The 24,378-nt window shown below is 41.2% G+C and overlaps 1 protein-coding gene across 3 annotated transcripts in view; it reads left to right on the forward strand.

Moving 5' to 3' along the window:
* The first annotated feature begins 6,835 nt into the window (after positions 1-6,835).
* ST6GALNAC3 (ST6 N-acetylgalactosaminide alpha-2,6-sialyltransferase 3) overlaps positions 6,836-24,378 on the forward strand; it is a 526,758-nt gene continuing 509,215 nt past the window's right edge. For 2 of the 3 annotated variants that reach the window (XR_006221598.1, XM_042997606.1), the window contains exon 1: positions 11,263-11,364. Coding sequence is in view for 1 of the 3 variants with exons in the window: in XM_042997604.1 (XP_042853538.1) it covers positions 6,937-6,954 (18 nt within the window). In the remaining 2 variants the exon portion in view is untranslated. Of the gene's footprint in view, positions 6,955-11,262; positions 11,365-24,378 lie in introns of those variants that run through there. The other variant, XM_042997604.1, reaches the window with a different exon arrangement.

The following is a 24,378-nucleotide window of genomic DNA, read 5'->3' on the forward strand; positions in this document are numbered from 1 at the left end:
AAAACAAAACAAAAAAAACAACCCCAAAAACAAACAAACAAAAAAACCCACTAAGATAATCTGATACATTCCTTATAGGGAGTGACCTGAGAATATCATATGTGGTAGAGAACTTAATAATACATCCAAAATTCTCTTCTCAAAATCTTTGAGTGGTGTCCAAAATGGTAGGACAGCCTGATTTTCAATTTTATAAAATTGTGGTTGCTTCTCACTGGGCATTCTTAGTTATCTCTTCAGAGTTGCTGTATTTCCTTGCTTGGGGCACAGAGAGGTATAGGATGCAAGGAAAAAAAAAACCCATCAGGAAGCTCGTAATCTATTTGGGAAGTAAGGCTAAAAATAAAAGGCAAATAAAGATTTAGGTAATAAGACAAGTTAATGCTAGAAGAAATGATAGGATGTGAATAATTGCCAAAGAATTTTGCAAACAGTGATTGCTGGAATTCAAGTCGGGGAAACAGCAATAGGCTAGGGTGTTCTAAAAAGGCATCAAGGACCAAACAGCATTTGATCCAGGCCTTGAGGATGAAATATGGCAGAATGAAGAGTGCAAAGATTAAGACGGATTGACAAACTACTGTTAGGCCCAATCTGGCCTCCTGTTTTTGTACACCTTTGGAATGAAGAATGGATTGTACAGTTTTAGATGTTGAGAAAAACAAAGAAGAATGATATTTCATAACACTGAAAATTATATGAAATTTAAACTTCAGTGTCCATAGATAAATTTCATTGGCACACAGCCACTCTTTATTTATGTGTTTGGCTGTTTCTGTGCTACAGTGGCAGAGTTGAGGAGTTGCAACAGACACCAAATGGCCCACAAAGTCAAAAACATTCACTGTCTGGATCTTTACAGACAAAGTTTGCTGAATCCTGGTATAAGAGACCACTGCGCAAAAATGGTGGAAAGAAAGGTTGACAGGCCTGTATCTGTATCTTTATCTGGAGATAAAGAGGCACCACTGAAGGTTTTACATATAGGAAGGAGCCCAACTATCTCTGGTTCCTGAACATATCACCTGAGCTTGCAAATGTTTGTTAAATCAACAAATGAACAAAATTTTTCAGATTCCCAAGTGTACTGTTGTTTTATAGTTGTTACTCTTGAAAAGAATGAATGGCTTTTCTGTATGGGATGTGCCCCTTGACCCTCTCAGGTTGTCTCTCCGTATCTCAGGTTGTCCATCCTAACTTCACACAGGTGTGCGTGAGCAGCTCTCACAGATTTTGACATTGTTGGACACAAAACGACACCTTGTGTTTGGGGGCTTCTCCAAGACTATATTTAGATGACTTCTCCTTGGACCATTCTTCTTTGGATTGCATGACATTGTGCTTCTCCTACCTTTCCTACAATAGCCAGACATAGATAGAAAAAATAAGGGTTTGTATTATTAACATGGGGAATTAGCAAAAAATCCTAGTTCTTTCCAGAGGGTTTGTGAGAGCCAAATCATTAGAGAAAAAATGATTCAGGCAAAACAAATTGCATACGGAGGCCAACTGTGAGACCCTGTCCTGTGGGTATCCCCATCAGATCCACCATGGATGCATTTCAAATACTAGATTTCCACTCTAATATTTTAAGACAGTATGTCATCAAATCTCACTAAGAGAAATCTAAGAAGAGTGTACAGAAACACACAGGGGAAGAACCTCATAATAAAAAGAAAACAAACTCTAAGAAACGTGGTTAAGAAATATCAAACTCAATTAATAATGGAGCCTTCAATAGCCTTAGAGAAATCCAATACAAGCCGAATTCAAACTACATGCCTGTGCTTCCACCCATATTTACTTTCAATTGATTATATTATTAAAAAATCTTAGTGGGGAATTGCTTAAGAAAAACAAATCTGGTTAAAACCTAGAACATTAAAGAACATTAATTTCAGATTTTTTTCTTAATTAAAAACAGATTTTTTTTTTCTTTTTTGGTTCATTTGAAAAAAAATTTGAGAAAAGATGAGAACTTCCAACAGGGAGAGTAGAGCTGAGATGAACTTGAGAGAGAACATTAAGGGAGAAGGAGAAAATATATAATATTTTTAAAATGTAATTTTAAAGCATGCATAACTTGTTTTGGAGTTCATCCCAGATAAGTATGAGTATAGTCAGGGATAATGATGAATTCTGGATTAGAACTGTATAAAGCTTTGAAAAAAGCAGTAAGCTAAAGTTTTCGGAATGCAAAATGGATGCCATTTTAGAATGATCTGCTATCCAAAATGGAGGGAAATGTAGCTTACCCCACATGTCAACATATTCTCATAAACGTATATCTAAAAGAGCACATTTATAGACCTAATTGGACACAGATACTGATATAGACATGCACATGGACATGGACAGGATAGGCATGTGCTTTAGGATATAAAAAGTTCCTAGGTCATTGCATTGTAACAGTGCAATGGTTTCTAGAAAAAAAAAATCCTTTCCTATTCTGGCTCAGAATGTAAAAAAAAAAAAAAAATGACTTTCCCATAACATTGTATAATGGATCTTCCAGTCACAGTCTCCTATGGAAGCATAATTTATGTAGTGGATGACAAGAAGAGGTTTATGATATCTGGAATTCATTTAAAATCTTTAGATGGGAAAAATGGAGATCCAATTAAAACCTTAATAAATGACTCTGTGTTGAGTATAAATATATTAAATTAATATGTGTGCAAGATGAAATTGGAAAAGTTATGGGAGTCTTCATTTTAATTCTATTTCTATCAGGAAACTGTGTAACTGAGAATTACTTTGTAATGGGGCTGTTTACAATGAAGCAAAACTGAATTTAAATAGGACATTTTAGCCCATGACTGGTCATAACTCATGAGGTCTCAGCCTTAAGAGATATTGAGATCTCATTGGTGAAAGGCCTGTGGGGAGAGGGAAGATGGACCAATAGGAGGCAAGAAAGGCCCTAGGGAGACCCAGGTAGCCACAGGACCAGCGCCCAAGGATCTTGCCATGAAGGAAAGCAAGAGCAGGCAGGTTCCTATATGGCAGGCTGTGTATTGTAGGTGAGATACAATAGCAGAGTCTTTGGTGGGAGGCAGTTCTCATGGGCAGAAGGTGGTAACGGCTTTGCTGTATGGGAGATCTAGATGGGATGTACCGTGTCTTTGTTAAAGGACCTAGGGACTGAGGGCTGATAGATACAAGGTGAACGTACCTACCCTGTACATTCAGATAGACAAAGAATATCTATCTTCTACATACTTATATACTTGCCCTAAGGTTTTATATCTTAGGGAGGATATATACTTACCCTAGGTTTTCTGACTACCAAACTTTAGAGAACAATAAATCTGAATGGTACCAAACGGTAGAGATTGGGCTTCTTACATGCCGGGCAGCTGGTTATAGTTGTTAAGATGGCAGACCCAGAAGTCAAATTACCTGGGTTCAAATCCTTGTTCTCCCGCTTACCAGCTGAGGACAACAACATCCATACTGATGTTGTGCGGATCATATGGGTTATTGTATTTAATTGCAAGGTGCATCCATTTTGTTATTTTTGGAAATAGGTTTTTGGCTCTAAGTCACATAACTTGAGACTTGGAAAATTGCGTTACATCTACAGACTAGACTATAGTTTGGCAACTCATAAAACAAAAAAAGATCCTGGGCATACCATCCACCCATCCCCATCCTCTCACAAATCTGGCCTGCACCGTCATTATCTAATAGGTTCAGAACCTGTTTTTACTCCCATCCAACAGCTTTTTCCATCCAACTGCTATCCATCTAAGACAGTGATTGTTATTATTTCGTAAAACTGCCCAGATTTGTAAAACTTCAGTTCATATTTATTGCAGAATCTGTTGAGTTTGTTTTTAGGTTGTTATAAATGTGCCTTTATTTAGGCCTAACTGTGGATGTTAATTAAAAAAATAACATTTTGGGAAGTGTGGGCATGGGTGAGTGGTAGTTGAATTGGGAGAGGGATACCCAGACTGATGGAGCTGGTAAAGCCCTCACCAGACCCTCACGTGGGTATACTCAAGTCACAATATGCTAAGTGTTTGTCTCATCATTGTTTATCTTTCTGAGACATTCATGGTGAATGACAATCATCCTATTCATCCTTTCCTATGAGCTATCTTGTTTTTTTTTTTTTTTTTTTTTGAGAGAGCGAGCAAGTAGGGAAGAAAGGCAGAGGGAGAGCGAAGAGGGAGGGAGGGAGGGAGAGAGAGGGAGAGAGACAGAGAGAGAGAGGGAGAGAGAGAATCTTAAGCAGGCTCCATGTTCAGAATGGAGCCCCATGCAGGGATCAATCCCACGACTCTGGACTCTGAGATCATGACCTGAGCTGAAATCAAGAATTGGACGCTCAACCAACTGAGCCACCCAGGCACCCCTACATGAGCTATCTTTGTCAAATGTTTTTTTTTTCCTCCTCCAGATAAAGAGCTACCATTTTGAGAGTGTCCATAGTGCCAGGAATTGGGGAGAGTGGATTTATAAGCATCATATCATTTAATTGTCACAAGGATATATACTACTATAAAAGCTGAAGTTTAAAGAGAGGTACAAGACTTGATCAAAGTCACCCAATAAGGAGGTGCTCAGCAAGGTTGCTCACTAGTCAGCTGTGTTGTTGCCCAGACCAGCAGACTTTCTGGAGAGAGAATGATATGATCTGCCTAACCCTGCCCCTCTCACCTGCCACCCTGCCAGGCTCAGTCTCTCTTTCCTTAGAGCCTTGCTTCCACTTTGGTTACGGACCTTACCATGTTATATTATCACGTATCTCTTGTGTTTCCCACGTGACTGAACCTCGGGATGATGTTAGAGACCGTGAAAATCATTCTCTCATCCCTGACAGGTCTTTTAGTACCCCAATACAATTTTTTCCCCCTCCTCCAGTTAGTGGTAGCTCAAAAAAGACTTATCTTCTAGTAGCAGCCCAGTAAATTTTTGTTGAATTCATAAATGAATAAGATATGGAGTTTTCTTGGCCTACTAAAGACCATGAGCTAAAGCAGTGGTTTGAAATATATAGTGCCAAAAAAAAAAATATATATATATGCCTGATCGAGAAGTTCTTACTGAAAACACAGCAGATCTCTGAAGCACATGGACGGGCTTGAGGAAGGAGTGGGAGAACAGGATGTGGTCCCTTAGGGAGACTGAAAAAAGGAACTTTCCCTGGGAGCAGGTAGTCTGTCCAGTTTCAGTTTTTGCAACGCTTTTCCTGTGGTGCCTCCTGCTCTCTCAGGATTCTGAATGTTCACACCAAGAAAACACCAAATCCTTTGAAAGCCTGGTTTCTTCCTTGTGGTTTGTGAGCCAGTCTCATGACGTCACAGCCACCAGCAGCCCACAGTGCTTTTCCTGACTCCATGTACCATGTAGGCAAACCAGACAGGGCTTCTAGCAAGTGAAACTTCTTTTGAGTAAATATTTTGGGCCTGGTTTTAAGATTTCTCTGACAGACCAAGTGGTGGAAATCTGTGTATATATACAGAATGCTCTCTCTCTCTCCCTTCTTCTAAGTGTGTATTGCCACTTTCCTCATAGAAACAACTGTTTCTCTTAGCCAGTTCCTTACTTGGGGATTGGGCTTTTCTTGTTGATTTTCATTTGAAGGGGGCTGCTAAGGAGGGGTGGTAAGGATTCAAAACATATCTTCTACCAGGCTGCCTGCTTCTTAAAGCTGCACCTTTTGTTTTTGTCATCAGGGTCTTAAGGTTAAATGAAGAATGACCTTTCTGGATTTCTAAGCCTAACAGGAAAGTTTAGATTTAACCTGGTTACTGAAGTTACAACAAAGTTCATTCAAATTCTAAACTTGTAGCAGGGAAGAGCAAAGTCCTATGCTTGTGGGCACAAACACAATTTAAAAAACTTTTTAAAATGTTTATTTATTTTTGAGAGAGACAGAGCATGAACAGGGGAGCAGCAGAGAGAGGGAGACACATAATCTGAAGCAGGCTCCAGGCTCTGAACTATCAGCACAGAGCCCGAGGCAGGCTTGAACTCATGAACTCTGAGATCATGACCTGAGCGGAAGTCCAAAGCTTAATTGACTGAGCCACCCAGGCGCCCCACAAACACAATTTATATACATATACAATCAATGTATATATATGAGAAAATATTAAATTTTCATATATATGCATATATTCTACTTACTATGTATTTATATACACATTTTTCATGAACACACAAACTTAAAGAAAGCAATTCATACCTGTGTGTACGTGTACATACACACAAAACATACACAGTGTACGTTTCCTGGCATCTTTTGTTGATAGGTATTTGTGCTCCCCTGTTAGTGGCAAATTATTAATTCTGGATGAGCCTATCACAGCATTTTTAAGCAGAGTAAAGGCTCTACCCTTAAACAGCCCAGGGAGAATTTCATTTGCTACTTTTGAAGAATCCTTTGATATGCCCAATACCTGTAGAAGGGTGATTCCAAACCCACTTAACTTTTTAAAAAGTGTGAAATGTCTGCAAGGAGTTCTCTGATCTGTTGGAGGAGACCGAATGGGGAAGAAAAGGCCGCTTTCTCTCCCCAGCCGGACCCAGATCCCTGCCTGCTGCTGAGCAGATTTTGTATACGTTGAACCACAGAACATTTACTGGAGAAAAAAAAAAAAAAGAGGGACAGAGAGTGAGAGAGAGGAAGAGAGAAAAGAAAAAGTAGCAAGCATCCAGGAGCAGCCGCGGGAGACCGGGACGGCACGTAATCCGGGGGCGGAGCCTCGAGGGCCGCCAGCCAGTGGACGAGGCCGGGGGCGGGGCCCCGGCGCGGGGGCGGGGCCTGTGCCCGCGCAGCTCGCACCGCGGTCCCCTTATTTGGATCTGCGGGAATGTGGGCTGGAGCGGTCCTGCCGTGGTACCAGCCTCCAGCCTGTCGCCGGGACTGCCCCTGACCCAGGCGCGCCTGCTGCTCGGTGGCAGAAGGGCCGGCGGAGCGCCATGGCCTGCATCCTGAAGGTAACGACTCGGATCTGTGGCTCGGACGCGTGGTTGGCCAGACCCTTGCTGCTAAGAGGCAAGGAGTCAGCCGCGGTCCCACCGCATCCTCATCTCAGTTGTCTTTTCCTGGCATTGATTTTCTTTTTGTTCCTTTGGCAAATGCATATGGAGGGAGATTCTGAAACATGCAGCTGGCACAGCTTCTCTTCCCACCATTCCTGCCTGCTCGCGCCTGCATTGAAGGAGCTGCAGACTGTTGGCTCCAGGGGAAAGCAGGGCTGTGTGCCGAATAATGGGGATGGCAGGGAGGGGAGGGGTGCTCCCGCGGGTCCCGCGGTTCTGTTGCTTGAGGCCTTTCAGGAGCCTAGGAGAATGGAGAAGAGTCTGGACTTGGGTTACTGGTGCTAAAGGTTATATAGCACTTTGAATGGGGGCGAGAGTGAGCAGAGGGGGGGTTCTATTGAGCATTTGATCTTGTGAAGACAAAAACTTATAAGTTTACAGGTAGTCCCTTAGGAATGAGTTTTCCAGGAGACCTGCTAGTTCTGTGGTGCCATTAACTCTACTTTGGAAAAGTTCATAGAAAGATGTTTTTATTAGTAGAGAATCTCTGACCCTCCTTCAGCTCATAAATTTGAACAGACCCAATGATTTCACTTCATATCAGAGCTGGCCGAGCCACCTCTTCTTTGTTGAGTTTTCTTTCTCCAAGTCTGGGTTCTTAGCCTGGACCAAGCATCTTTCTGGGTTTACTGCTTTGTGGTGTCAGGTGGGAGGACTTGGTGTCAGTCACTGACTTGAGAACTTTCCATTCCATGGAGAGAGGTGTTTTGTTTGTTTTCTGTTTTCATTTTCTCACAACTGTTTCTCCTCTTGCCTAACCTGACTCCTGACTGCCTGAATCAAAAACATTCACAGCATGGTTTCCTGGGCCTTGACTGGAGAAAGCAAAGGCCTGTTTGTTACAAGGTTGGGGGAGCTGTATGTGATAGAGGAAAACACCAGAAAAAGATTTTTGTTGTTGTTTATTGTGAAATAGCTTTTGTTTCTCTTCAGGATGATTTGAAGCCATCTACCATTAAGCTAGTTACCTGAGTCATCTTAAAACATGTGTGGTAATGACACAAATAAGAGATTAACCTACTAGAGGGTTTTTTTTTTTTTTTTTTTTCCTTAGCATAAAAGAGGTTGGATATTTCCTGTGACTTTTCTGAACTTCCTCTGTTTGGTTTTGGAACATTTTCTGGGACATAACAAACGGTAGCAAGATCAAGAGGAAATACATAATAAATACATCCCTATTACAATATGGTATTTTTAACTTGGAGCACAAGTACTGAAATAAGAATATGAGTTGTCTTTACTATGTATTATATTATTAGCTGAAAGGGCAATTGAGGAGCATGACATTTATCGTTGGCCGTCTTCTTTTGGTTTCTCCCCACCTCATGTCACACATGTTCCAAACATTTTTAATGCATATCCCAAGCTACACATGAATCTGATCCAAACTTTCTTTTCAAGCACCTCACATTAACCTCAGACATTTGGGGCATATCTGAGTCCTCCTTATCTTTCCTCCACCGAAATTCATCTGAGATGTAGACAGGTAAACTACAAAGAGGTTTGGACTCAGAAAAGCCTTGGTCGGAACGCAAGTTCGGCCAGTTGCCACTGGTGTGACCTTGGACAACTTACTTAAATGTCTTTGTGTCAGTTTCCTCAATGTAAGATCAAAATTATAGCAGCTACTCCACAGAGTTGCTGTGGGGATAAAGTAAGATAGGGTATGAAAACTACTTTGTGGCATAGGCATTAATACGTGCCACTTTTTTTCTGACATGTAATGAGTGTGTAAAGAATGCTTACTATATTCTCTGCCTACTTCATATAATATAACACTCATTCTTACATCAGACCCTGCAAGGTGAGTAACATTGTTTAAAACCCCATCTTACAGATGAGGAAGCTGAGTCCTCAGTTTAAGAGATTTTCCCAAGGCAACAGGGTTAAGGACAAAGTAAGCATGGAGTTAGACCCAAATCTGCCAACATTTTTTATACTTTAATGCTGTTCTCTGTACTTTCCCGGGTGACCACTTTCTAAGATGCCCTAATACCATTCAGAGCCCTTACCGTATTAGACAAAGTACCTGTGTGCAGTCATGGTCTCCATGGCCTATGGTAGGCCTTTTCCCCTTGTTGTCTTTGAAAGGCCATACATGGTGGAGTGGAGTCTGGAGACCTGAATTCAGTGCAAACCTGGCCTTCTGTACGTGATTTTAGGTAGTCTCTGCAACTTGCTCATTTTAGAATGTAAATAATTGTGATTATCTGGCTGGGTTTTATGAAGGTAAAATGATGGACTTTTTCTTCTTCTTTTTAAACAAAACATTTTCTGCCACGTGCCAGCCTTGGACTTGGTGTTGACATCACAAGATGTATGAACCATTGACTTGGTTCCTAAGTGGCTTACAGTATAGTAAAGGGGATAGAAAAGAAAATGCACATTTATGCTACAGTGTGAAGAGTAACATAGATCTGTGGAAGGCATAATAGGGCACAGAAGTAGAGACCAGTGAACCCTCCTATTGGCTAGTCAAGACAGGCTTTCCGGGGCACCTGGGTGGCTCATCCTGATAAGGGTCTGACTTCGGCTCTGGTCATGATCTCACAGTATGTGGATTTGAGCCCCGCGTCGGGCTCTGTGCTGACAGCTTGGAGCCTGGAGCGTGCTTCAGGTCCTCTCCCTCTCTCTCTGCCCCTTTCACACTCATGCTCTCTCTCTTTCAAAAATAAAAAAATAAAACATATATACATATATTTTTTAAAGGCAGGTTTTCCATTTACTATTTTGGAGCTAGATTTTGAAGACTGAATCATATTTACTATTATGGAGCTTGTGTTTTTGTAAGATAACTTTTGAGGCAGTGTTAACTTTACTCTGTGGGTGAAAACTAATTTTCTCAACAGATTTTTGAAGTAGATTTTATTATCCATTTTTATATATGAGAAAACTGAAAGAGAGGTTATTATCTACATAGCAGTGACCCTAAAAGTGGGGACCTCTGACTAGCTAAGAAGATAAGCCCATGACAAGGCAGCTGGGATGGGCTTTTGCAGCATACAGAACCATCCCCTTGGTGTGCTGTGTATGGTGAACAAGCATTCTGCCCAAGCATGAAGCTGGCTCTTGTAACAGAATGATGATTATGGCCTCAATAATCATTTAATTGTGAAATACATATTCATTCCACATTGTATGGGCTTTGAAGCCAGAAATATGTGGGTTTTACTTACTAACTGTATAACCACAAGCAAGTTTCTTGATTTCATTGCTCCAGTTTCTAGAATGGGGACAATCGTGCATTCCTCAATGGGTTATGCTAGGGGTTAAGTGAGAATATTGCACATTAGAGAGGATAGGCTAGTAATAGTTAAGTAAAAATGAGTCTGGGCTCAGTCAGTTGAGTGTTCCTTGAGTGACTCTTGATTTCGGCTCAGGTCATGATCTCACGGTTCATGCGATTGAGCCCTGCCTTGGGCTCTGCACACTGTCAGATCCAGCTTGGGATCCTCTCTCTCCCTCTCTCTGCCCCTCCCCTGCTTACTCACAAACACACACAAGCACACGTGCTCTCTCTCAAAATAAATAAACAAAAACAAAAACAAGTCCAAGTTTTCAGTTCCTTTCTTGCCACACTCCTGGTTAGGCAGCTCTCCTGGGTAGCTGTGCTGTTGTGAACAATTAAATCAAGGACCAGTCTTTTGCCAAGGAGTGTTTTTTTTAAACGTCTTTGAAATTTAATAGACAAGAACAATATCTCATTTGTATTTTTTTTTAATTACTAGTGAAGTAAAACTTTTAAATTTATATTGTCATTTGTTTCTCCTCCACTGGCAAAAGTTCTGCTTATCTTTCCACTCCTAGTTCAGTGTCACATCTGCGGTTAAGCCTTCCTGTGCTTCACCAGGCTTGTTCTCTGCTTCCATGGTATGAGTTCTTATCTCTGTAGCAGCAGATATTACCCTGAACTGTCGATTAACTGTTGACATGCCCGACTCCTCTGTTTGATTGTGGACTCCTAGAGGGCAGGGGCCTTCAGTAGGTCACTCAGCTAGTGTTTACTGAACGCTGTGAATGACTACTGCTGGTAGTGTGGGAGTATATGGATGGAGATATTGGTGGCCACCCAAATGAGTCTTGGGGGCAGCAGAAGCCTTGCCTTATTCAGCTTGGTATCCATAAATGCTAGCCTGACTTTCAGCAAAGTGTTCCCTAAATGCTTGTTGAATGTATTAATGCATTATCTTTTTGTTTTTTTAAGATGTTTATAGACATGGGCCTGATCTATCCACCTCTGTAAACATCTGAATTCTTCATGGATATAGCATGGATTTTTCACTCTAACATACAGCAAGCAAGCAGGTAGGGCTTATCAGTTACTTTGCGCCTTCTCAGTTTGTTTCTCATACATCTGTTACTGTGTCTCCTATAAATTCTGGAGCCAATTTGAAATCTGAAGGGAAGGGGAAAGGGAGCGCTGGACTGGGAGGAAGAAAGGAGGAAGTATAGGAGTGGCTTATCTTTTGTTCTTCTGATCATTTTGGTTCTCTAGGTTAACAGAAACAAACAAAAAAGCAAAAGCAAAAACAAAACAAAACACCAACACCCACAATCCCAATTTGAGGTACTCAAACTGAGGTCTCAAAGTGTTAGAAAACGGTGTGGCTTCACTGAGCCTGGAAAACCGCAGAGACTTCACAGGTCCACAGATTACAAATCTGAAACTCTAAGAAAACCCTAGCAAGTGGGATGGACAAGGCACCTCATCTAATAAATCTGCCCTGATGTTTCTTTCTGCTGCGCAAGAGATGCTAAAGTCTTGGGAGCAGCCGTCCTGCCGAATTTTCAGTCTTGTGGTAACCGAACAGAATGTTTTTGCAACTTCCACATGCTTTTGCAACGTTCCTTTGGGGAACCCGTCTCTTGTGTAAAAGCAGTGCTCTTTGGATGAACTGATAACAATAGGAACAATAATAGTTGCTATTTATTGAACACCCAGAGTGTCCTTTGTCATTTGCTTTATAGAAGTCATCTCATGCAAACTTGTATTATAATGAAGATACCGAAGTTCAGAGACACTAAGTAACTTGTCCCAGGTTGTGTGGTTAGTAAGTAGTGAGGATGGAATTCACCTGGCTCCGTGTGGTTAGTTAGTAAATGTCTTTTTACCTTCAGTGCCAATTGAAGTGAATATTTGTGGGGACTTTGTGTTTACTTCACTATCTTCTACCCAGGCAGTACTCAGTCTAGACAGCTTCCTAACACCCGCCTGGTGAGGATCATTTTTAGCTGTGTTGTTTTTACTTGTTCCTTCTTCAGAGTTTCCTTTGTGACTGAGGAACTAGGGGAAATAGAGGGGCGGCAGAGACTGAGGAGGTAAGAAAGTTCTAATTCTGCCTCCAAGACTGAATAGCCCTTTGATCCTGGGCAAGTCACGTGACCTCTACCCCTAGCCTGAGAAACCCACGTGTCTCTTTGGGGGTGGGAAGGAAGGAGAGGGATAGTACAGAGTTGGATTTGCCCTTAGGCCAAGCTTCAGGGCCCCTGCAAGGCTTTGGGAAGAGGCCCTGGATGTTTGTATTTGTAATTTTATATCCACTTTCTAAAAGAGTCCCATAAATCGTATAAACTCAGGCTCCCCAAGTGGACCCCCTCTGGGGCCGTGTTGGTGTCCAAAAGAGTTAATGCTTGCAAAGGCACTCTTCCAAGCAGAACCCACTGCACACATATGGCAAAACTATTATTAGCATTATTAATAGTTAGATAACAGCTTGAGTTGAGGAACCTGTCTTGGGGACTGGTGGGAGGAAGAAGGGTTTAGGTCTGAGGAAAGCAGAGGGAGCCTATTAAGCTTTCCTGTAGATGGCTGGGGAAAATTATGAAATCTCCTCCCCAGGAGGAAAACCTCTATCTGTTTGTGAAAATTTAACACACACTTGTGCCTGAGGGCTGGGAGTTGGATGAGTTCTTTTCTGTTTCCTGGCTTCTGGGAAAAGTAGAGGAAGGCATTTTTCTAATTGGAGAGAGTAGATTTACAAGTGCTACCAGGATCCCATTACAGAAAGTTGCTGTTAGCTCCTGGTTATTAAAAGGCTCATTATTCAGTTTATGGATTATCCAGATCCTGTCAACCCTGGCCGTTCTGATGTACACCTTTTATGCCTTTTACTGCCAATTAGCACCTCCACCAGAGCCAGGAGAGGGAGAGGAGCTACACCCCAAATTGTTTAATTCTTCTCCTCGTTAATAGCTGTGTCAAGGTTTGTCAGCAGGCAGGTGGTTATAGGAAATGGCTCAAATGAGGTGAAGGGATTATCTGTGCTTTCACTATTGTTTTCTCTTTTCCCTCAGCGCGAGGACTGAGAGTAGGCTCTGGTTCTGATTTTAAACTGATTTAAAGTGGCCTCATCAGAGACCTTGGCCCAGGGTATCCAGAGACTTCAATAAACAGGAGCCTTGGGCTAGGTAACATTCTCACAGAGGCCCTGTGCCCCATACCCCATCATCTCCAGGCCTCTCTCATTTCCTGTGTGATGTGGATGGGTGGGGGCTCACAACATCTGGTACTTGGGAGGGTGGGGGAAGTTATTTCCCAAAGAAATGGCTTGGGAGCCAGGAAAGAGGGTTCTTGTACTCGAGTCGTTCTAGTATTTGGGTAAAGAAGAAATGTATTTCTTTGCATATACTTAGTAATGTAAATATGTAAATAAAAATATATACCCAGGGTGCCTCAGTTGGTTAAACATCTGACTTCCGCTCAGGTCATGATCTCACAGTTCATGAGTTTGAGCTCCGTGCTGGGCTCTGTGCTGACAGCGTGGAGCCTTGATCCCACTTGGAGTTGTCTCTGTCTCTCTCTGCCCCTCCTCCACCCCTGCTCACACTGTGTCTGTCTGTCTGTCTGTCTCTCTAACAAAAATAAATAAACAATTAAAAAATATATATATACCCACATTCATACCATCATATCTTAATATTTACCCAGATTTGAAAAGTCTTGCACATAAAATCCTTCTTGGAAGACACTTGTAATTTCAAAGGCTATCTTGTACAGTCCTAGTACATTTATTAGCTGTGCCTTTACCAGACACAAAAATAAAAACTTCTTTGGTTTGTTATGAAAATCATATTTGCATCTTGCCCTGAGAACATCATGATCACAAGGGAATTAGAAGTAAAATGTGTGTGTCCTGCATTGGAGATGAGTCACGATGTGGGATTAGAGTGTGCACGTGGAGCTCGTCTTAGGTTTCAAGGACTAGAATGAGCAAATAGCTGTTCTGGGATGGCCCCCTCCTTGGGACAAGGGGGATACACAGTTGCAGACCGCACGGCTGCCACTCTCAGGACCCCTGTTTGGCGTCCCTGGCCCCACCAATAGACTGGACTCTAAAGAAAGAGCGGTGAAATCTCCCTGTGAAGGTTTTGCCTTATCAATCAGGGAAAATGGTAGCCAAGAAAGAGGGGCTAGTCTCTAGGGTGTGGGTGGTAAAAGGTTTTGGGTGCAGAGGTCAGAGCTGTACCGACTCTGCGTCTGAGTCCAGCTTTGTGATCAGTATGAGTAATGACGGTCGTACATTTATTTAACGCAGTGCTGTCCGGTAGATACATAACGCAGCTCACTTATACACTTGACATTTCTTAAGAGCCACATGTAAAAAACAAAAGCAAAAAGAAACAGGCAGAATTTACTTTAATAGTACGTTTTATTTACTCCAGTATATACAGAACATTTTCATTTCAACATATAGTCAATATAAAAATTATTGAGATATTTATATTTTTTTCACTAAGTCTTCAAAAATCAGTGTACATTTTACTGTTGCAGCATCTCTCAGTCAGGATGCTAAATTTTCATTAGAGATTTAGGTTTTATAACATTTACAGTCAAAAGTGTGGATTCACGTGTTCAGGTTGCTCCAAAGGTGGTCAGAAGTTTTCCAAGAGTTGAATCTAGTGTTAGTTTTTAAGTGTAAATTAAATAAAATAATATGAAATAAAAAATGTGTCCTCTCAGGCACACCAGCCCTGTTTCAAGTCTTAAAAGCCAAATGTGGGTAGTGGCTACAGTATCGGACAGCATGTTTATTCAGGTGTTCATCCTCACCGTTGGAAGACACCACTAACCATGGAGGCAATGAGAGCAGTGTGTAAGCGGGTAGGGGAAAGGATTGCCTACTGGATGAGAATCAGAAGGGGAGGACACTCCTGTTGGTCAGACTGATGGCAACAGAGGAAAGCAAATGAAGAGCAAGTAATGAGTGTTGGACCCAAGGACACATTAGAGCCTTTATTGAGCCCTTGGAATTTCAACTAAAATGGACTCCTACGTTTTTCCATATGCTGGGCCTGATTGGCCCCCTAGGTGTTGAGCAGCTGTGAATTCTCCCAGGGAATGCAGCTTTGGTCTCCATGTGGCAGTGAACTCCTGTAGGCTTTGAGGTCAGAGACAGACTTTATACACTTTTATTTGAGCCATTCCATTGCTCTAGGAGGGCAGTGCACATATGGCAGCAATTTGAACATCCAGAATAAACCACATATCTTCTTTTAAGTCGATAGAGTAAGGTGATTGGAGTTCCTTTGGCTTATTTTTCACTTCTTGTTTGTGTGCATATAAATTCAGCAATATGCTAAAGCTGTGTGTCCAGTGATGCTTAGAGCAAATCAGTTTGTAAACCTGTAGCTCTGTTTAGTGTAGACTTCTGCATTTTATACCTGCCCTGCTCCACCTAGTCTTTTTGGATCATGAGATGGACAGTAGGTGCCATATGCTGAGGGCCTTCTCTCTGGCAGACAGCCTGCCAGATATTTTGAAGCTGTTTATCATCCCACAACAAGATTTCAGAATGGGCATTATTTACTTTTGTTGGACTGACAAGGGGACTCTGGTATATATTGCTTAACAACTTTGCTAATGCAAGAGTGTTAGACCAGGATCCTCAAAGGAGAGCCCTTGGGCCAAATCCCCTGTCACCTGTTTATGCATAGCTTTAAAGAGCCTGTGATTAAGGATGGGTTTTGCATTTTTGAGCAGTTGAAAAAAATCAAAAGAAGAATAAGATTTCATGATGTGTGGGAATGTATGAAATTCAAATATCAGTGTCTATAAATAGTTTTACTGGAACAGCCATGCTTGCTTCTTTCCCAGTGTCTGTGTCTGTTTTCGTGCTACAATGGCAGGGTTGAGAAGTTGATGTTTGGACTGTAAGGCCTGCAAAACCTTAAACATTTGCTGTCTGTCTCTTTACAGATAAAGTGTGCCAACCCGTGGGCCACACTGTTAAGTTCTTTCAGTAGAGTGTAAGAGCTGGAGACAGGGCTGGTGTGGGTTCTCCCATGGGTCTTCAGCACTAGCCCTGGGGCCTCATACTGTGGGTGTCAGGGGTATTTACTGAGCATGGGGCCAAGCACTGTATGTGGAAGAGGGGACTAAAGCTTAGGGAGGATATGTGATTCCTCAAAGCCAGATAGTGGGGTTGGAACTCAGACTCCAAAGCCCAATGAGGCTGTTGCTTCTAACAGATATGCTACCACAAGTGCTGTTCAACTTGAACGGTGCCAGGACCCCTGAAAAGCTTATTTCACCAGAGATTGCTAATCCCCACCCCCAGAGTTTATGATTTTGTAGGTCAGTCCTGGGTTAGGGCTCAAGAATTTGCATTTCTAAAAAGCCCCCAGGTGATGCTGATGAGGCCCATGTGTGGACGTCAGTCCTGACATGCTACCTCCTGTTCAACAAATAGTTGTTGAGTTATGGAAGGCTTAACACACCTGCAATGGCCAACAGAAACTGACAAGAATTTAAGTCAGTTTAGAAAGTCAAGTGCATTCAAATAAAACTTTTTAGGCATTATAATATTTGATTTCTTCCTTCATTATTCTCATTAACCCCCAAGCTTTCTAATGCCATGGGGCTTAGACCACCGTGAATATTGGAATGCATATGCCTCTGTGTCCAACAGCAAGGGGCTGGGGCTGAAATGAACCCCTTTCTGGTGGCACCCCTCATGTGTTTCTGGAAACTTCAGTTTCTTTCAAATCAGTTGTGAAATCAGTTTATGTTGATTTATAAACCAGCGATTTGGTTCCTGCTGATTGTATGTCAAACCCCTTCTTGCTTTGTTTCTGCCTCTGTCCCCTCCTCCCCCCAACCAAGCCCATTCTGCTGGGGGTGCAGAAAACAGCTTCTGTAGTCAAGTTGTACTGGCTTTGGTCATGAAAGTTAATGCATTAGTGTTAGAGTTCACTCTCTTAATTATTGGCTTACTTGGTCTCATATTTAAAAAGTCATTATTTAAGGATTAGGAATGGGGAGAATGAAGACCAGCGAAAGATGATAGCTTTTCTTTTTTCATGTTGATGATTCACAGCCTTGTTTGGGATTTAATAAGTAACACAAAGCATTGGAAACTGCTGATTTAATCTCTTCTCATAGGCTCATGTTGGCATAAAGAAAATAAATCTCTAAGGTGTACCTTTTTACCTTCTCCTGGCTCTCTATTTCCATGCCTTTATTTATTATGCAGTTAATTTTTCTTACCTGCCCCCCCCCCCCCCCCCCCCCCCCCGCAACCCACCCACTTTCATCTCTGGCCTCTGGGTCCCTCCCCAGTGCAGTTGTTACAGGGGCCATTAGTTAGTATGTTTAAAGAACCATAATCTCAGCTCAGTAGAAGGGAAGCCATACAGAATTCTATTACCAAGTAGATAAAACCCTCTTGCAGGGTCCCAGGTTATAAGCCACTCTGTTAGGAATTCTCTGGGAAATGTGACTCATTTCTGTGCTTGGTATAAAATCATTGGTATGGTGTTCATGACAGCTCAGGGATGTCATCCCACACACCTTTGCCACTGCCTGGAGGCTGACTTTACAACTACTTGTGTTTGCTTTTTTTATTGCTGACCTTCTCGACCTTGTCGTCCTTTCTTTCTCCCTATTTCTAGGAGAAAATTCATTCCCCAGGAGCAGCAATTACCTGCCACTTTTCGCCTGCTCCCTTACTTATTTTTTCTTTCATTCTTTCAGTTGGGAATAAGAGAATCTCTCTTTCCTACCCTGGTTTATGTCACTTAATTATTTGTTCCTTAGCTGGTTTAATGTTTATTTAATTCTGCCATGCTGTTTAACCCCAGCAGCCTGGTTGATGGCTTAAGCTGAGCCAAGATTTCTGCATGTGACTTCTCACTTGTTGATAAAGTAAGGTTTGTTTTTCTCTCATCCATGTTTGACCCTTGATATTAAAACCTTATTTAAAGACATGACATCTGAAACCATGTTCCATTCGGTATTAGAAAAATCGAAATTCACTGTATATTCTAGATTTGAGGATGTTAAAGAGGTCTGTGTTTGACCTATTTTTGCCTTTTATCTTCAGCAAATAGAGGCTTTTGTGAAGAAGAAGTTTATCATCAAGCACTTAGAGAGAACCCGAATACTATGGGTGAGAGGAGGGGTAGAGGGAATGGAGATGAAAGAAAAGCTGATGATTTATTTGTGTATTTTTTTAAAACAATTTTACTTTATTTTATATATGTATATAAGTAAACTCCACACCCAACATGGGGCTTGAACTTATGACCCCGAAAGCAAGAGTCATGTGCTCTATCAACTGAGCCAGCCAGGTGCCCCTGAGAAGCTGAGAATTTAATTCTTTTCTAAGGGAAATTTGGGTCTACATGGATGATAATATTAATTGTAGCAATAGCTTATATTTCCTGAGTACTTGCTATGTTGGGGCTTTCTGGACTTTATATGTTTGCATTATCTCATTTGTCAAGCTCATAAGGTACATACTATTATAAATTCCGATATAGATGAGGAAATTGAGGCTTAGAGAGGTTAAGGAGCCTCCCCAAGGTTGTACAAGCATGGGGGGTGGGGGGGGCTGGGATTTGAATCCAGGAGTCTGGCCGAGGTAAAATATATGTAACAGAATATTTTCCTGTAGTCATGCATGGACAAACCTATTTGTAACTTGTCCACAATAATAACTTTAATGATAAAATAATGTCAATAAACATTTTCTGGGTCCTAACTTTATTGTAGGTACTCTATTTAAGGTGTGCACATGATTTCCTTCAATATTCAATAATCCTGTTTAGAAAAATACTATTATCATATCTTATTTACCTGTGAGGAAACTCTGAGGTTTAGACAGAACTTACCTTCTTTGCCCAAGGCTCCATGGCTAGTGAGTAGAAAATTTGTGTGACCATATTATTTTTGTAGCTATTATTTAAAAAGAATTTTTTTTAATTAAATTTCAATTTTAGTTCTGGTATAGTTAGCAGTGTTATATTAGTTTCAGGTATACAATACAATGATTCAACAATTCTATACATTACTCAGTGCTTATCATGATAAGTGTACTCTTAATCCCCTTCATCTGTTTCACCTGGTCTCCACCCCCCCCCATGTGCTTTATCTTGAATGAGTACCCTCAGTTAGTTTTTTTTTCCTGAAGCATACTTCAGAATATGTGGTTCCAAAAGATATATATAAAATATTCCATCCAAAAGAAATAGAATACACATTTTCTTCTAGTAAGTACAGAAGAATCCCCTGTTTAATCACATAAAAAGAGACATAACAAACATTACAAATTTAAGAAGACTAAAATCATACCAAGTATATTTTCCGACCACAATGGTACAAAGCAAAAGATCAACAATAAAACAAAGTTGGAAAATTTGCAATGTAAATATATGTTTCTTTTGAGGCTTTTTTTTTTTTGAGAGAGAGAGAGCACACACATGTGCGGGTGAGTAGGGGAAGGGCGGAGGGAGAGAGAGAATCTTAAGCAGGCTCCACTTCCAGCTTGGAGCCCCACCATGAGGCTCTATCTGATGACAGAGATCATGACCTGAGCCAAAATTGAGAGTTGGATACTCAACCAACCAAGCCACCCAGGTGCCCCTACAATGTAACTATTAAACAACATACTACTGCACACGCAATGGGCCAAATAAGAGTTCAAACAGCAAATCAAAATATATCTCAAAAGAAAAAGAAAACCCAACGTTCCGAAACCTATGAGATGCAGCAAAAGTGAGTGTTAGAGTTAAATTTGTGTTAGAAATGCTTGTATTAAGAAAAAAATATCGGGGTGCCTAGTTGGCTCAATTGGTTAAATGTCCAACTCTTGATATTGGCTCAGGTAGTAACCTTGCGTCATGAAGGTGAGCCTGAGCCTGCTTGGGATCCTCTCTGTTGCTCTCTCTCTGCTCCTCCCTGACTCATGTGTGTGCATGCACTCTCTCTTTCACTCCTTCAAAATAAATAAACTTAAAAGAAAAAAAAAAAAAGAGGGGCGCCTGGGTGGCTCAGTCGGTTAGGCTCTACACTGAGCGCGAAGCTTGAAATTCTCGATCTCTCCCCCCCCCCCGCCCCCGCTCTGCCCCTCTTCCCTGCGTGTGCTTTTTCTCTCTCTAAAATAAAAATATTTAAAACAAGAAGAAAAGTTCAAGTGAACAACATTACCACATAAGGAACTGGAAAAAGAAGAAATTTAGCTAAAATTTAGTAGAGGAAGGGAATAAGAAAAATCAGAAATAGATAAAATAGAGACCAGAATAAACGATAACATAGCATTGTAAGTAATGACCAGTTAAAAAAAAAAAATATTGTTGGGGCACCTGGGTGGCTCCGTTGGTTAAGCGTCCGACTTCAGCTCAGGTCATGATCTCAATCTGTGAGTTCGAGCCCCGCATCAGGATCTGTGCTGACAGCTCAGAGCCTGGAGCCTGCTTCAGATTCTGTGTCTCCCTCTCTCTCTGCCCCTTCCCCGCTCATGCTCTGTCACTCTCTGTCTCAAAAATAAATAAAAACATTAAAAAAATTTTTTTAACAATAAAAAAATATTGTTATTGGCTAACATTTATTGTGTGCTAAGGCTTAGGCACTATTCTCAGCCCTTTACACTTACTAACTCGTTTAATCTTTATTTTCCAGGTAAGGAACTGAAGCAGAGAATGGTTAAAGCCACCAAACTCTTTTTGGCAATGATAGTTTTTGGCAAACTATTTATGGCAATGACAGGCACTTTGGTTCTGGTATCTTTGTATGTAACAAACATGCACATGGCCACACACCTTGTTTTTAATTGTTGTTTTTGTTTGAGTTTTTTTGTTTGTTTGCTGTTTTGCCATTTTTGGTGGTTTACCTCTTAGTGTAGAGAAACACTTTGGACTGTTGAAATATATCGCAGTGTGAAATCAGCCTGCTTCCAAGGAGATTATGTAAATGAAATAGATTGCTTGATTTTTGTTTTTTTAAGTGTACTTATTTTTGAGAGGGAGAGAGAACCCCAAGCAGGCTCCAGCCTGTCAGCACAGAGCCCAGTGTGGGGCTTGAACTCACAAATCATGAGATCATGGCATGAGCCCAAGTCAGATGCTTAACTGACTGAGCCACCCACATACCCGAGATTGCTTGATTTTTGACTTGAAAGAAACTGAATTAAAAAAAAATTTTCAGTGTTTTTTTTGCCTTTGAAGAATTTTGAATCAGATCACCCTTGGGAAAACCCACTTAGGTTATCAGACATGAATTTATTTCCTTTTGGAGATGGTATTTGTATTTGAGCCTAAGGCCATCATTCTGACTGGATAGGGAATGCCAGGAAGTTTTCCATCTTGACTGCTCTCCCTCTGTTCTCCTCTCTGTCGCCCATCCCCCTGGATAACTCCACTGGGCAGCCAGAGTGATCGTTTAAAAAGTAGATCAGATTATGGTGGTTGCCTGTCTAAATCTTTTGGTGGTTTTCCATTCCACTTGGGACAAAATCTAAACTCCTTCCCACGGCTCACAGTACTCATGATCTTGCTCCTACTTATTCTTGAGAAATCCTCTCCTATACCTTAGTCCACTGCTCATTTTCATTCAAACCAGTTCTTGGACCATGTCAAGTTCCTTTCTGCTTCAGAGCTTTTGGGCTGCTGGTCCTCTGCCCCCAGATTCTTTTTGAGGCTATCTCTTCCCCTCTTCCATGTCCCAAATTAAAATGTATTGCCCCAGACAGGCCTTTTGCTGATCATGCCAAAAAATATAATTCTTCCTGATATTCTGTATTATGCTTCCCTGTTTATTGTGTGCATAGCATTTTCTTAATATATGAATGCATGTTTTTTTTTGTTGTTGTTTGTTTGTTTACTTGTCAGTCAGAAGACTGAAAGGGCAGGGATCATGATTATTTTATTCATCACTATGTACCTAGCATCCAGCACAGTGTATTTCACAAACCAATGAGTGGTTGAATGAATTAATTTAAGGGGGGGGCGGGAAAAGCATGTGCAAAGTTATGGTGGCATGCAGCAACAGGTCATTTTGGGAGTAGCGAAAAGTTGTGGATGGCGGTCATTGGGCTGGTTTTGGGAGCTGGAGGAGGTTATATATATGGGTTAGATCGTGAAAGATTATGTGGGTCCTGCCAAGGAATATGAACTTAATACTCTGGAAATGAGGAAACACTAATGGGTTTTAAACAGATTATTTTTTTTTCAATATATGAAGTTGATTGTCAAATTGGTTTCTATACAACACCCAGTGCTCATCCCAAAAGGTGCCCTCCTCAATACCCATCACCCACCCTCCTCTCCCTCCCACCCCCCATCAACCCTCAGTTTGTTCTCAGTTTTTAAGAGTCTCTTATGCTTTGGCTCTCTTCCACTCTAACCTCTTTTTTTTTTTCCTTCCCCTCCCCCATGGGTTTCTGTCAAGTTTCTCAGGATCCACATAAGAGTGCAACCATATGGTATCTGTCTTTCTCTGTATGGCTTATTTCACTTAGCATCACACTCTCCAGTTCCATCCATGTTGCTACAAAGGGCCATATTTCATTCTTTCTCATTGCCACGTAGTACTCCATTGTGTATATAAACCACAATTTCTTTCTCCATTCATCAGTTGATGGACATTTAGGCTCTTTCCATAATTTGGCTATTGTTGAGAGTGCTGCTATAAACATTGGGGTACAAGTGCCCCTATGCATCAGTACTCCTGTATCCCTTGGGTCAATTCCTAGCAGTGCTATTGCTGGGTCATAGGGTAGATCTGTTTTTAATTTTTTGAGGAACCTCCACACTGTCTTCCAGAGCAGCTGCATCAGTTTGCATTCCCACCAGCAGTGCAAGAGGGTTCCTGTTTCTCCACATCCTCTCCAGCATCTATAGTCTCCTGGTTTGTTCATTTTGGCCACTCTGACTGGCGTGAGGTGATATCTGAGTGTGGTTTTGATTTGTATTTCCCTTAAACAGATTGTTAAATGCAGTTGAGGTGTTGAGTCAAAGAGAACATTCTGGTGTCTCACTGTCTTTTAGAGTACTCGGAGTCCTGAGATTGACTCTGGTTATTGTCCCTTGTACTTGGAAATTACTTGTCCCAATTATGATTCTGCTGCAAGGATTGCACAGGCAGAATTTCAAACAGAATGCTGGAAATTAAAATTTACCAAAGATGGAAGTGTGCTTGTGTATGGCATAGCTTGGTGTTTTATCTGTCAAACGCTGATGAGCCAATGATAAAATAAAACTAAACATTTTATACAAATAAGTTATTACTTGTTCAACTTCCCATTTAATGAAGAAAAATCTTAAATTGGGACATTATATCTTGAGTCATTTAAGTGATACATGACAGACTCTAGGCTCTGGTAGAGCTGACTTTTATATTCAATTGATTGTATTGCTTTTAAGGAGGATGCTGTATAGTTCTGCCCTGTGGATCATTATGTGGCGACTGCCTTGGGACCCTGCCTTGAAAGGACAATATTATTGTCTTTGCAGCAGCTCTTATCTATTGAGCACCTACTTTGTGGCTGGCACTGAGCTGGTCATCATCCTACATTACCTGTGGGTAAAACTTTAAAGCATCTGTTTGTGGTAGAGGTATTCCCATTTTACAAATGGAGAAACAGGCTCAGGGAAGTTAAGTCGATAGTCTCCCCTTACCCACTGTGTTGCCTTCCATGGTGTCAGTTACCTGTGGTCAGTGGTGGTCTGGAAGCAGATGATCCTCCTTCTGACCTACCATCAGAAGGTTAATAGTAGCCTAATGCTGCATCACCATGCCTACGTCATTCACTTCACTTCAACTCATCACATAGGCATTTACCATCTCACATCTTCACAAGAAGAAGGGTGAGTACAGTACAATAAGATATTTTCAGTGAGAGAGAGACTACAGGTATATAACTTTTATTACAGTATATTGCTGTATATTGTTATAATTATTGTTTTATCATTAGCTATTGTTGTTAATCTCCTACTGTACCTGATTTATGAATTAAACTTTATCATAGGTATGTATGTATAGGAAAAAATCAGTGTGTGTATACACACACACACACGCATATACCATATATATATGGCTTCAGG

This window comes from Panthera tigris, chromosome C1, assembly GCF_018350195.1.
Source record: "Panthera tigris isolate Pti1 chromosome C1, P.tigris_Pti1_mat1.1, whole genome shotgun sequence".
Classification (NCBI taxonomy): domain Eukaryota; kingdom Metazoa; phylum Chordata; class Mammalia; order Carnivora; family Felidae; genus Panthera; species Panthera tigris.